Here is a 13,524-nt window from a genome sequence, read left to right on the forward strand (position 1 = left end):
TCTTTAGTGGGAGCGGGGCAAAATGGCTCTTTTGATAGTAAAGGTTGCTGACCCCTGGGCTAATCTGTGTGTATTATTATTATTATTATTAACATGTATTTATATAGCGCCAACATATTGCGTAGCACTGTAAAGTAAATGTGATTATACAACTTAATTAAATGAATTATATACATAGAACATATGGAGTTACATACATCACAATCAATACATGTACAAAAAGGTGAGGAAGGCCCTATGAAAAAGAGCTTACACTCTAAAGGGAAGGGAGTAATACACAAGGTGTGGGAGTGGGCAAGATTGAATTAAATGGGTGAGAAATGTGGTACTGTATGTGGTGTTGCATTTGGTAGTTAAGCAGAGTGAGGGTAGGCTTCTCGAAAGAAGTTTTCAGAGATTTTTTGAAAGCAGAAAGGTTGGGAGAAAGTCGGACAGACCGTGGGAGAGAGTTCCAGAGGAAGGGTGCAGCCCTTCCAAAGTCTTGAATGCGAGCATGTGAGGAGGTAAGGAGAGACGAGTTGAGTAGCAGGTCAGTAGAGGAGCGTAGTAAGCGGTTGGGTGAGTATATAGAGATGAGTTCAGAGATGTAGGGTGGGGCAGAGTTATGAAGTGCTTTAAATGTCAGGGTCAATAAATTTAATTTGATTCTGAAAGGTAGTGGAAGCCAGTGCAGGGATTGACAGAATGGCGAGGCAGAGGAGGAGCGGTTGCTGAGGTGTATGAGCCTCGCAGCAGTGTTCATTATGGACTAGAGAGGTGACAGTCTCTGGAGGGGAAGGCCAATTAAAAGAGAGTTACAGTGTGTAGCCCTTCCCTATGACCTCCCACCACAGACAGTCACACAGAGATGATTGTGCTAGTGCAAATTTAATGAGATCCCTTATTCGAAATCCGGTTATCCAGAAAGTTCCAAATTACGGAAAGGCCATCTCCCATAGGCTCCATTTTATCAATTTTTTAAATCTGATTTGATTTTTCTCAGTAATAATAAAACAGAACCTTGTACTTGATCCAAACTCAGATATAATTAATCCTTATTAATAACAGAACCATCTCATTAGGCTTATTTAATGCATTCATGATTTTCTAGTAGACTTAAGGTATGAAGATCCAAACTACGGAAAGATCCATTATCTGGAAAGCCCCAGGTCCCAAGCATTCTGGATAACAGGTCCCATACCTGTATTAGCACAGAAATCCCAGTGCCTCTATTATCCAAGCAGAGTTCCACTCTAGTTCCCCATGGCAACTGGGCAAGCTGCAGCTCTCCATATAGAGTTGCCCCTAAGCGTGGCCCCCAATCTGTTGCACCACAACTCCCAGCATTCTCCAGATGAATATCTAAACCAGCTGAATGTCCTCAGATTGAGAAAGAAATTTTAAGTCTGTATATAACCTGCCTAACTGCTATCTGATCCAGTGGAAGGGGAAAAAAACCCAATATGAAGCCTCTCCAATTTGCCTCAGAGGGGGAAAAATTCCTTCCTGACTCCAAAATGGCAATGGGACCAGTCCCTGGATCAACTTGTACTATGAGCTATCTCCCATAGCCCTGTATTCCCTCACTTGCTAAACACCAATCAACCCCTTCTTAAAGCTATCTAATGTATCAGCCTGTACCACTGATTCAGGGAGAGAATTCCACATCTTCACAGCTCTCACTGTAACAAACAAATGGATGACCTTGTGTCAGCTGGAAGGACCTACTGGTAAATAAAGCATCAGAGAGATCAGATTATTATATGACTCCCCCTCTTACCCTACAGTTTCCTCCTCAATTCCCTAACTGTACCCAAGATCATGCCAACACACCCCTACAATCCCTAACTGTACCCAAGATCATGCCAACACACCTCTACACTCCCTAACTGTACCCAAGATCATGCCAACACACCCCTACAATCCCTAACTGTACCCAAGATCATGTCAACACACCTCTACACTCCCTGACTGTACCCAAGCTCATACCGACATATTCCAGCGACCAGGCTGAGTTGAAAGCGATGGCCACATAAACCTGTACTCTATGTGCACAGTTTAATGCCCATGTATGTATTCATGTGTTAATCCAGCGTGAACCGAGTTATTAGGTGCCCTGCATGACTGTCAACAGTCATGGCACCATGTGTGTCAACAGCAAGTCAGTATATGGTGTTCAGTTCCTTTAACCTTATATAATGGCCACATATCCCTGATCACCCTGTCTGTGCCAGTGTTGTGTCCACGTTCCTCAGCTCTGCCTCATTGTGCCCCTGTAAAGCCCAAATATCCCAGCACTCCTTGTCTGTGCCCCTGTAATGGCCAAATATCCCAGCATTCCTTGTCTGTGCCCCTGTAATGGCCAAATATCCCAGCATTCCTTGTCTGTGCCCCTGTAATGGCCAAATATCCCAGCACTCCTTGTCTGTGCCCCTGTAATGCCCACATATCCCATCATTCCTTGTCTGTGCCCCTGTAATGGCCACATATCCCAGCATTCCTTGTCTGTGCCCCTGTAATGCCCAAATATCCCAGCATTCCTTGTCTGTGCCCCTGTAATGCCCACATATCCCAGCATTCCTTGTCTGTGCCCCTGTAATGGCCACATATCCCAGAACTCCTTGTCTGTGCCCCTGTAATGCCCACATATCCCAGCATTCCTTGTCTGTGCCCCTGTAATGGCCACATATCCCAGAACTCCTTGTCTGTGCCCCTGTAATGCCCAAATATCCCAGAACTCCTTGTCTGTGCCCCTGTAATGCCCACATATCCCAGCATTCCTTGTCTGTGCCCCTGTAATGGCCACATATCCCAGAACTCCTTGTCTGTGCCCCTGTAATGCCCACATATCCCAGCATTCCTTGTCTGTGCCCCTGTAATGCCCACATATCCCAGCATTCCTTGTCTGTGCCCCTGTAATGGCCACATATCCCAGAACTCCTTGTCTGTGCCCCTGTAATGCCCAAATATCCCAGAACTCCTTGTCTGTGCCCCTGTAATGCCCACATATCCCAGCATTCCTTGTCTGTGCCCCTGTAATGCCCACATATCCCAGCATTCCATGTCTGTGCCCATTGCAATGTGAACAAATGGTACTTGTCTGTGCCAGTGTTGTGCCCTTATAGCCCAGTCTGTGGCCAGTCTAAAGGCAAGTGTAGCTGAGGGCAGAGTGAAGGCCACATATCCCGGCTGTGCCAGTTCAGAAGGGAATGAATGGGATCCCCATAATCCCCGGGGGGCGTTGTTGCCATTGGATAGTCAGTCAGGCCAGAGGGGAGGCAGGAGAAGGCGCTACATTGCCACACAATAAGACATAGCGGTGCTTCACTGTACCTGGTACCGCCGACATTGAGCTGGATGATCTCCCCGCTGCCAGGACTAAGGTGGCTGCACATCCCAGCCATGACCACCGGCCTCCTCCCCTGCGATCCCCGGTCTCGTATCCCGCTGCAGGACCGGCGGAGAGAAGCGGCATCTACGCTCACCGTCCCACAGCGGTGCAGGGAAGGCGCCCCATTCCTCCAGCCGTCAGAAGGGGCCGCAGTACAGGGACAGTGGGAAAGGGGGAGGCATCCTGGGTGGGTGGTGGGATTAGCCAATCCCTGCGTCAATCCTGGATCGGCCTCCCCCGGCAAAAGACATGGGCCGCGCCGTCACTATGGCAACCAGAACCCAGGGAACAGTTCTGGGAAGCCTCCAAAGTTGCTGAAAAACTACAATTCCCAGAATGCCTCTCTCCGTAAACCAGCTGTGTTTCATTTCTGCGCGTGTGCTGTGGTAAGGAGCTGCACGAAAAATATGTCCTGCCAATGTTACGCTGTGCCTGGTCTCCACTCTGTTTAAGTGGGCGGAATAGTGTATCTTCGCTCCTCTCTGACGTTATCAGGCCGTGAAGTTAGAGTTTAGCGTCAAGATATTGAGGGTTGGTTGCGCGTCACTGGCACAAAGAGCCTGAGGTAATGTCATGTCTCCTCGTAGCTCTATACAAGTCCCTCTTGTGAACTTTTTATTCTCTGTATATATATATGACAAACATTATCTTGAATATTCAAGCACATGGGGGCGCTGTTTGATTGATATTTTATAGCAATGTTCTTCATGGGAGTAAGCGCGGCCTGAGGTTCTTATCCTAGTCTCACACACTAAGGTTCCTCCCAGTTAGAGGCAATGGAGCTGCCCTTATGTTGTGGGAGTTGCCACTGCGCCCACAGCGATCCCCCATAGACACCATACAAACTGCCCTGAATAGAATAGAGTCCCCAGCAGTTTTTAAATTGATTCTGGGCGTGGTTATGGCAAAAGGGGTGTGGCAATGCCAGATCAGAGGTGTGGCCCTCTGTGAACAAGCCATTGGGTTTTCTATGGTATCCCATTCTGTTGCCAGGGTTTCTCACTTGGGGGGGGGCAAGGTGATCAATGGGCTAATAATTGGGGTTAGGGTTGCCACCTTTGTGTGGCTCATGATCTGGGCAGGGCCATGACTCACTGGGGCAGGTCAGTGACCTTGCGGGTGGGGTCTGCTACTTCGGGGGCAGGGCTATGATGTGGCGATCAGTAATTGGCTGATCACCATGTCAATCAGGGAAGATCCTGCCCGGTTTTCCTTTTTTGGACTGTCTTGACCCAGGCAGCCTTTCTGAAAACAGGGCTGGCCAGATCGAATCCGGACAGGTGGCAACTAGTGATGCGCGGGTCAGTTTTTCTCGATCCGCACCTGACCACCCGCCTGAGCCCAACTCCAGCTTCCCTTTATAGATCCACCCTGCCGATGACATCACAAAAGGGGCGGCTATAAAGTTGGAAGCCGACAGTTGAAGGTAGTGGCGGGGAGAGCAGGAGGAAAAGCTTGACCCGGATCCCACAGGTATTGTGCCGGCCCGCACTAGTGGCAACCCTAATTGGGGCCCCTTGATGGAGAGGAGCCTTATAACCAGCTCATGAGAGTGAGAATAAAATTCTGTGTATTCAGATTCCTCCTGATTTGGATGGATTCTGTTCTCAAGCTAACCTTGGTCACTAGCACCTGGCATTGAGGGCAGAGCCACCTGCTTGTCCGTAAGAGCAGTTTTGTTTTCCTGGGTAGCGAAGCAAAATCTCTCTGCTCTGCCACTGCCATTTCCGTTTTTTTTTTTAAGTCTGTAATAACCCGGCTTTATTGGGGGTTTTTGACTCCCAAAATCACTGGAGCGTGTGTCAAATAAACATTGACTTTTAGCCGAAGTGGCCTCCAGTAACTGAATTTTCATAACAGTCGTATGGGGTACAGGGAAACTAAATAGGAACCTTGTGAAGGTGCCATTGTGTTTGGGAGCCCTTACGTTTTACAGCAGAATTATAAAACAGACCAACTGCGATGCAGGATTTGTACCTTGGATACACGCGTTGCTGTTTGAGCACAGAAGTGCCGTGACCATAAATGACCAGGAGATGTCAGGCGCTGAACCCAATTCACCAATGAAACATTTAAAACCTTTCCACATGGACGTTTCAGCAGGTGTGCAGATGCGGAGGCTTTTTACTCCATTGCACAACGATGCAGAACTCTCTGGGGCAGATTTATCAAGGGTCGAAGTGAAAATTCGAAGTCAAAAAATTTGAATTTCAAGCTATTTTTGTGTACTTTGACTATCAAAGTTCGAATTCGAATATCGAAATTGATCATTTACTTTAAAACTTCGACCATTCGCCATCTAAAACCTGCACAATTGCTGTTTTAGCTTATGGGGGACCTCCTAGAACCGATTTGGATTCAGTTGGTGGACTTTGAAAAATCAAAGTTTTTTGGGGCAAATACTTTGAATCGAATTCAATCTAATGCGCTATAGCTTCAATTCCAGCGATTCAAATACAGCCTATCCACCCCAAGTTAAAATCTTAGATTTTTTTATATTAATTTAGATTGGTCTTTTTTTATTCGAATTTCGAAGTTATGGGAGTTCAAAAAAACTCCCATTACTTTGAAATTCAACCCTTGATAAATCTGCCCCACTGAACAGCTAAACACAAGTAAGATTATGCATATGATACTCCGCAGCACAAGGTTAAATAAAACCTCAATTGATGCGAATGTATTAGGTATGTAGGGGGTTATTTATCAAATTCCAAAATTTTCTCTATTTTCTGAAAACCACCCCCTATTTATCAATACATTTTCAGAAATATTTGTTATGTGGGAAAAAAAGACTCACTAAAATGATGAAAAAAATCTGTATGATTTTTTGGAATTTGACGCCTGAAAACTCAGACGTTTTAGGATTATCGCCCAAAAACCACTAAATCTTCGGATTATTATACAAAACCCAGCGCAGATCTGGGTTTCTTCAAAATGTCAATAGGACATCTGCCATTGACTTCTATATAAACTCCGCAGGTCTGAGTTGCAGTACTTTTTTATTCGGATTTTTAACAGGATCGGGTTTAATAAATCACAAAAAAAAATAGATTTTTTTTTTCTCCAAAAAAATTGTGTTTTTCCCTTTAAACGTACAACCAGAAAAAGTAGTGCTGCTCCAGCAGAATTCTGCATTGAAATCCATTTCTCAAAAGAGCAAACAGATTTTTTTATATTCAATTTTGAAATCTGACATGGGGCTAGACATATTGTCAATTTCCCAGCTGCCCCAGCTGTGACTTGTGCTCTGATAAACTTCAATCACTCTTTACTGCTGTACTGCAAATTAGAGTGATATCACCCCCTCCCTTTTCCCCCCAGCAGCCAAACAAAAGAACAATGGGAAGGTAACCAGATAACAGCTCCCTAACACAAGTAGATCTAAGAACAGCACTCAATAGTAAAAACCCATGTCCCACTGAGACTCCTTCAGTAACATTGAGAAGGAAAAACAGCAGCCTGCCAGAAAGCATTTCTGGCACAAGTCACATGACCAGGAGCAGCTGGGAAATTGGCAAAATGTCTAGCCCCATGTCAGATTTCAAAACTGAATATAAAAAAATCAGTTTGCTCTTTTGGGAAATGGATTTCAGTGCAGAATTCTGCTGGAGTAGCACTATTAACTGATGCATTTTGAAAAAAAACATGTTTTCCGATGACAGGATCCCTTTAATTTTGCTTATTTCAATTTTAGGAGTTCAGTTAAATATAAGCGGCGATCCTTATTGTTTAGATTATTCAGCTCAGTGGGCTACATGTCTGCCTCTGGGGTCCTGGGTTTAGTTCCAGCCACTGTATTTTCACTTCTGGCACTAGCAAATACATACCCCACAATGTCCCGATTTTGACAGCTCGGCCCACAGTCCCGGGTTTCTTACTGAAATGTCCTGACTTTCTCTTTGATCCCCTGTACTGACTTGAGAAAAAGATACAACGTTTCTGAAGCGTAATTAAAATAAGGACAGAGAGCCCAGATCACTCAGCAGCTGCCCTTAGATACTTTGTAACAATTTAAGATAAACAAAGATACAATTGTAACTATTTAAGATAAGCAGGTCTCTTGGGAGAACTGAGACTAGAATCTTAAAGGGCAATTCACATTCATTAGCAAAACTGTAATAACACATAAACACCACAGAAATGTGTTCAAACTTTCATAACCTGCCAAATTTTGTAAAATGAACATAGTAATTAGGGGTGTGGCCATAAAATGGGTGTGGTCCTTCTTTTAGTTTTTCAAATGTTGGGGTGTATGTAAATGTTATAGGGACCTTACCTTCATATTTAATAAACAGCAACCCATTAAGTTTGCCCAGGAGCAGTAACTGATAACAACCAATAAGGAATTTGCTTTTAGACAGGTGACCAGTAAATGCTACCTTCTGATTGGTTGCTATAGGTTGGTGCACTTGGGCAAACTTAGTGCATTATGTTACATAAAGCCATTACACTTTAAAGGAGTGGTTCATCTTTGAGTTAACTTTTAGTATGTCATGGATCTTCATTATTTATTTTTTATAGTATTTTTTTAATTATTTCTTTCTTCTTTTGACTCTTTCCAGCTTTCAAAAGGGGGTCACTGGCACCATCTAAAAAGCAAATGCCTTGTACAGCAACTAGTTTGCTGTTATTACTATATTTATTACTCATATGTCTATTCATGTCTGCTACTATTCATACTCCAGTCTATTCTTCAAATCAATGCATGGTTGCTAGGGTAATTTGGACCTTAGCAACCAGTTTGATGAAACTGCAAACTGGAGAGCTGCTGAATAAAAAGGCAAATTACTCAAGATCCACAAATAATAAAAAATGAAAACCAACTGCCAGTTATATGGGAATATCACTCTCTACATCAGTGATCCCCAACCAGTAGCTCGCGAGCAACATGTTGCTCTCCAACCCCTTGGATGTTGCTCCCAGTAGCCTCAAAGCAGTTGCTTATTTTTGAATTCCAGGCTTGGAGGCAGGTTTTGGTTGTATAAAAACCAGGAGCACTGCCAAACAGAGTCTCAATGTAGGTTGATAATCCACATAGGGGCCACCAAATGGCCAATCACAGCACTTATTTGGCACCACAAGAAAATTTTTCATGTTTGTGTTGCTCCCCAACTGCTTTTTCTTCTGAATGTTGCTCACGGGTTCAAAAGGTTGGGGATCCCTGCTCTACATTATATTCAAAGTTAACTCAAAGGTAAACAACCCATTTAAAGGGCACTGAGGCATAGACTGATGGGAATGATGTATAATCTCTGTAAAGAGTGTGTTGTTTGTACAAATGTCCACCAGAGGGTGCACTTTGCCAAAAGAAAAAAAATTAAAGGCCAAATCTATTAAATCTTTCAAAGAGAGCTCCCCGACTGAATATACTGTATTTACAGGTATGGGACCTGTTATCCAGAATGCTCGGGACCTAGGGTTTTCCTGATAATGGATAATTTGGATCTTTATATCTAAAGTCTACTAGAAAATCATGTAAATATTAAATAAACCCAATAGGCTGGTTTTGCTTCCAATAGGGATTAATTATATCTTAGTTGGGATCAAGTACCAGCTTCTGTTTTATTATTACAGAGAAAAGGGAAATACTTTTTAAAAATTTGGATTATTTGATTATAATGGAGTCTATGGAAGATGGCATTTCCGTAATTCTGAGCTTTCTGAATAATGGGTTTCCGGTTAATGGATCCCATTCCTGTAGTGTATTGTGGTGGGACCTGATCAGAGAGATGCTATTGAGCAGCTCATACCGATCTGACTTTACTGAAAAATAAAAGGTGCAGTGGTTCTTTCTAGATGCACTCTATATAGGTAAGCTCACCCTGCAGACTACAACCTTCCCCCTTATTTCTTATAGGGCCTCCCTGATTTCTCTCAAATTGGCTTGATGACTTTTAATTGCACAAAGGAACACTCCTGTAGGGGGCATCAAAAAACACAATTAGAGAGGCAGTGTGACCCCGTTGTTTGCTTTGCTGCTATTCTGTATCCTGGGACAGACTCAGTTATATTGATTAGTGTAAAGCCCAATCAGTGAGTGGCCAAGGGAGATTTGTCCGATGCCTCTGATTGGGTTAGGAGTAGTAATGTGCAAGCTGGCCCGAAACCCACGGGTTGGGTGGGTTTGTGTCGGTCTTCAAGTGGTTCCTTCCGCTCTCCCCACCACCGACCTAACACTTCAGGCTCCTCCATTTATAGATTTGCATCTTCTCCACACCTTTTGTGACGTCACTTCGGGGCGGGCGCAGGTCTTTAAATGGAGGAGCCTGGTCGGTCTGGGTGCGGGTTGGATGAGGTTGGGTGCGCTTTCACTAGTTAGGAGTGTCTTAATCTGAGTGACCTACAGACGAAAGGTGACTTCTTTTGATGGTGTTGAAATCTGATTTATTTCCACAGTACTTTATATGAAAGCACAGCTCACATTCCTTCTTTGCATATATGTGAGTAGGGTTGCCACCTGGCTGGTCCCAAGGCCTGGGCCTGTAATACAAATTTACCGGTAATGTAGCTGCCGGTAAATTTGTAATACCCGACCGCTTGGCCCGCCACCCAATCCTCTGGAAACTTTTGTGCTCCTCCTGGCATTCTCCGCGATTTGGTCCGCCCCCTTTTACATCAATGCACTGACCCCTTTTACGTCACGGCCCCCCAATCCCTTGGAAACGTAACTTTTGCACTCCTCCTGGCGATCTCTGCCAAGTGACCCCGTCCCCTTTTATGCCACATCACTGCCCCCTTTTTTTCCTGCCCCCCGTCAGCTGGTGAAAATTTTAGGAAAAGGTGCCAACCCTACATGTGAGTGAGAGCGGCCATATGGCTTTGTCAAAACAGAAGTTGACTTGAGTGACTCCTTCCTACATTATTGAAGAAACAGCACTAGAGGGGACCTATTTGATCTGCTGTCTTTGTTGTTCAGCATGGAGATTGCCCCATGCCCCCACTATTTTAAAAATATAGCTTGTGCCACATACCCAGGTACCATAGGAGATGGGGTGATCAGAAGAAGACAAATATTTCGGAAACTATAAATAATAAAAAATGAAGACCAGTTGCAAAGTTGCTAGGAATAGGACATTCCATAAAATACTAAAAGTTAACTTAAAAGGGAACCACTCCTTTAAGGAGCAAGTGAGACATGCAATCAATTATGTTGGGCAGTTTCACCCCATAAGAAATTTAGTTAGCGTTAATACACCCATAACATGGGAGATGGTTCCAGGAAAAGTGCCTTCAGTCAGGTGGGCGATTAGGCAGGTTATCAAGTATAATTATTCATTACATGCAAAGATTTCACTTATTGGGTCAAACTAAGGCTTTGCTCCACAGTTTATCCTGACTGAAGATGCTAATAAATTCCTGATAAGCAGTTTAAATATTTTTTATTTCTAAGGGTGCCCTAAAGAGATTCCTGTTGAGCCCAGTGCCTTCTAGTGATTCTATGAGTTGGTCATTGGAAGGGAGTGAAGTATAGATGCAAAATGAAAATTAAGGTCCACAAATGAATGTATACTAAGAAAAAAACCTGTTGCCCGGTCTTCCTTTCCCATTCCACAATGGATTCAGTCCAAGCTGTCTCGATAGCTCTGTCTGTGCCTACTGAGAATATTTCTGAACTAGTGAAATGTCTGCCCCCTGGGGTTATTTTTATTTCACAACCAAATCCTAGTGTTTGTAAAAAGAAAATCTCTTGAGCCTTTAATCCTGTTTCCCTGCAATAATCTGACTGCTGCAGCTAACAGCTATCTTTTTCTTCCAGGGATATTTCTTACGTGTTATTGCTAAACTCTAATTAGAGCTGAGCCCATTCAGAGAAACAGAATGATAGTTAAGCTGGCCCACACCAGCCTCAGTGTGGGATATCCACGTAATGGCCATACATATTGCACTGACCTGACTTTAAAGCATTAGGCTGATAGATTGGATCCAAAATGGAACAAGAGTGGATTTGTGCATTTCTAGGAAGTCTGATGATCCAATATTTAGTCAGAATTCAGTTATTGGTTGACCTGGTTTTTGTTTTTTTAGTTTATCAAGTCAACAATTGGCAGATCAACCCCCCCCCCCCCTTCCCAAAATCATACAGTTCAAAAATCAATTGGCATCTCGGTATTTGTACCTCCAAACTCTAGCAGTTATAAGGCTTTCACAATTCCCTGATCCTCCCATGTATCTCCTGCAATGAAAGTTCCAATCTCTCATGCAACCCTCCAGTGGATATCCAATCCCCCCCCCAAGCAACCGGCCAATGAATACCCCAATCACCCAGAGCAATTTTGCCAGCTTAAGTCATAATGTAGTATAATAAACTCCTCCAATGAATGTCCAAGTCCCCCTAAGTAGTTCTGCCAATGAATGTCTCAACGCATCAAAGGAACTGCACCAGTTAATGTTCCAATCCTCTACACAACTCCACCATTGAATGCTTCCATCCTCCATACAACTCCCTCAATGAAAGTCCTAATGCCCCCAAGCAACGCCACCAATGAATGTCCAAATCTCTCCAAGCAACTCCCCCAGTGAATGTCCTAGTCCCATCAAGCAGCTCCCCAAATGGAGGTCTCAATCCCCACAAGCCACTCCCTAATGAATGTCCCAACGCCGAGCTGCAACTGCACTTCCTTTGTATTTTTATTTGGCCTAGGAGTGCTCCCACAACCTCCGTTTTTTGTGCAGAGTTCCTAGAGTTCTTCTGCACGGTATTACAGGATCACTTTTGTCTTTATTTTGCTTCCTTGGACATTTCTAATAAGTGGACCACTTCAAGCATTTGCACCAACATCACTAATAAAGACATTTATATGACCTATATCAGGGGTCCCCAACCTTTTTTTACCCGTGAACCACATTCAAAAATAAAAAGAGTTGGGAAGCAACATGGATAAACTTCCTGGGGTGCCAAATAAGGGCTGTGATTGGTTATTTGGTGGCCCCTATATGGACTGGCAGACTACAGGAGACTCTGTTTGGCAGTATGGCTTTATGGAACCAAAACTTGCCTTCAAGCCAGGAATTCAAAAATAAGCACCTGTTTTGAGATCACTGGGAGCAACATCCAAGGGATTGACCTACTGGTTGGGGATCACTGACCTATATGTACCCGCCCTATTCATATTTACCTAAGTGTAAGAGTACTAATTAAGTTTAGCTAGGCATAATTGGCTACAGAAAGAAAGAAATGCTCACGCTGAATAGTTAATGCTAGCGAAAGTCTCTAGTGTTCGGCTGCTGAGACACAACCTCGTATTTTAGTGAATTTGCATAGTGGTAACGAATTTGCACCTGGCGAAGTGTGGCTGAGAGTTCACTGGCGAAAATTTGCCTTTAGTGAATTTGCGTAGTGGTGTCTATAAAGGCATGAGTGTGTTACTTTTTTTTATTGCAGTTGCTGGTAGAGACGTCAGGCTTCATGTAAATGCATGAGGATTATGTTCTGTGCACAGCATGAATCATGCTAGAACCCTATCAGGAAGTTGTTTCAGGTGCTGTCTATACAGCTAATTTATAGAGACAGAACAATTAAGAAACAAATTCTCAGCAGTTTTAATCACTGCTCAGAAAAAAATGAACAATCTCAATTTATTTTTGCATTTAATGTGTTTCATTATCCCTGTCATTCTGTGCTAATTGCTTAATAGGGATTAATTTTCTTTCTGGTGTATATTAATAAGGCCGCAAAGAGCTCAGTTCAGCATAGATATTTGTTTGTGTTGCTTAGAATATAAATACTCTGCCTTGAAAAATGATGGAATTTCCAAAGTTTTATTTGAAGGTGGAACAGTGCCAAAGAAGAAGCCTCTGGGACTCAGGGTTCCAAGCCCTGGCCTTCCTGTAGGGTACAAAGCAATGGATAAAGTTCATAAGCTGAAGGCTAATAAGAATGAGATCAGGAACTCATTCTTGTTTATATATTTGCATAGACTGATCATTTTTCCATAATAATAGCACATTGTTCTTTGCTCCGTTGTGATAGTACAATTATAAATGGACTGCGGATTAAAGGAGAACTAAACCTCCCCACTAATAAAAACCCCTACCCAGTACCCTACATAGTCCCCCTCCCTGCTCCCCCCCCCCCCCGCATAACACCTGCCCCTAATTCTATACTCGCTTATAAGTGCGGAGTAAGTGCAGCGGAGCTCACGGGCTTCATCTTC

At 43.6% G+C, this 13,524-nt stretch overlaps 1 protein-coding gene across 1 annotated transcript in view; it reads right to left on the bottom strand.

Annotated features, from left to right (window-relative positions):
* kctd3.S (potassium channel tetramerization domain containing 3 S homeolog) overlaps positions 1-3,672 on the bottom strand; it is a 37,769-nt gene extending 34,097 nt beyond the window's left edge. Inside the window, exon 1 of the mRNA XM_041564253.1 lies at positions 3,313-3,672. Coding sequence (XP_041420187.1) covers positions 3,313-3,383 — 71 coding nt within the window. The 5' untranslated portion in view covers positions 3,384-3,672. The remainder of the gene's footprint in view (positions 1-3,312) is intronic.
* Positions 3,673-13,524: the final 9,852 nt, after the last annotated feature.

The sequence above is a fragment of the Xenopus laevis genome, chromosome 5S, assembly GCF_017654675.1.
Source record: "Xenopus laevis strain J_2021 chromosome 5S, Xenopus_laevis_v10.1, whole genome shotgun sequence".
In the NCBI taxonomy this organism is placed as follows: Eukaryota; Metazoa; Chordata; class Amphibia; order Anura; family Pipidae; genus Xenopus; species Xenopus laevis.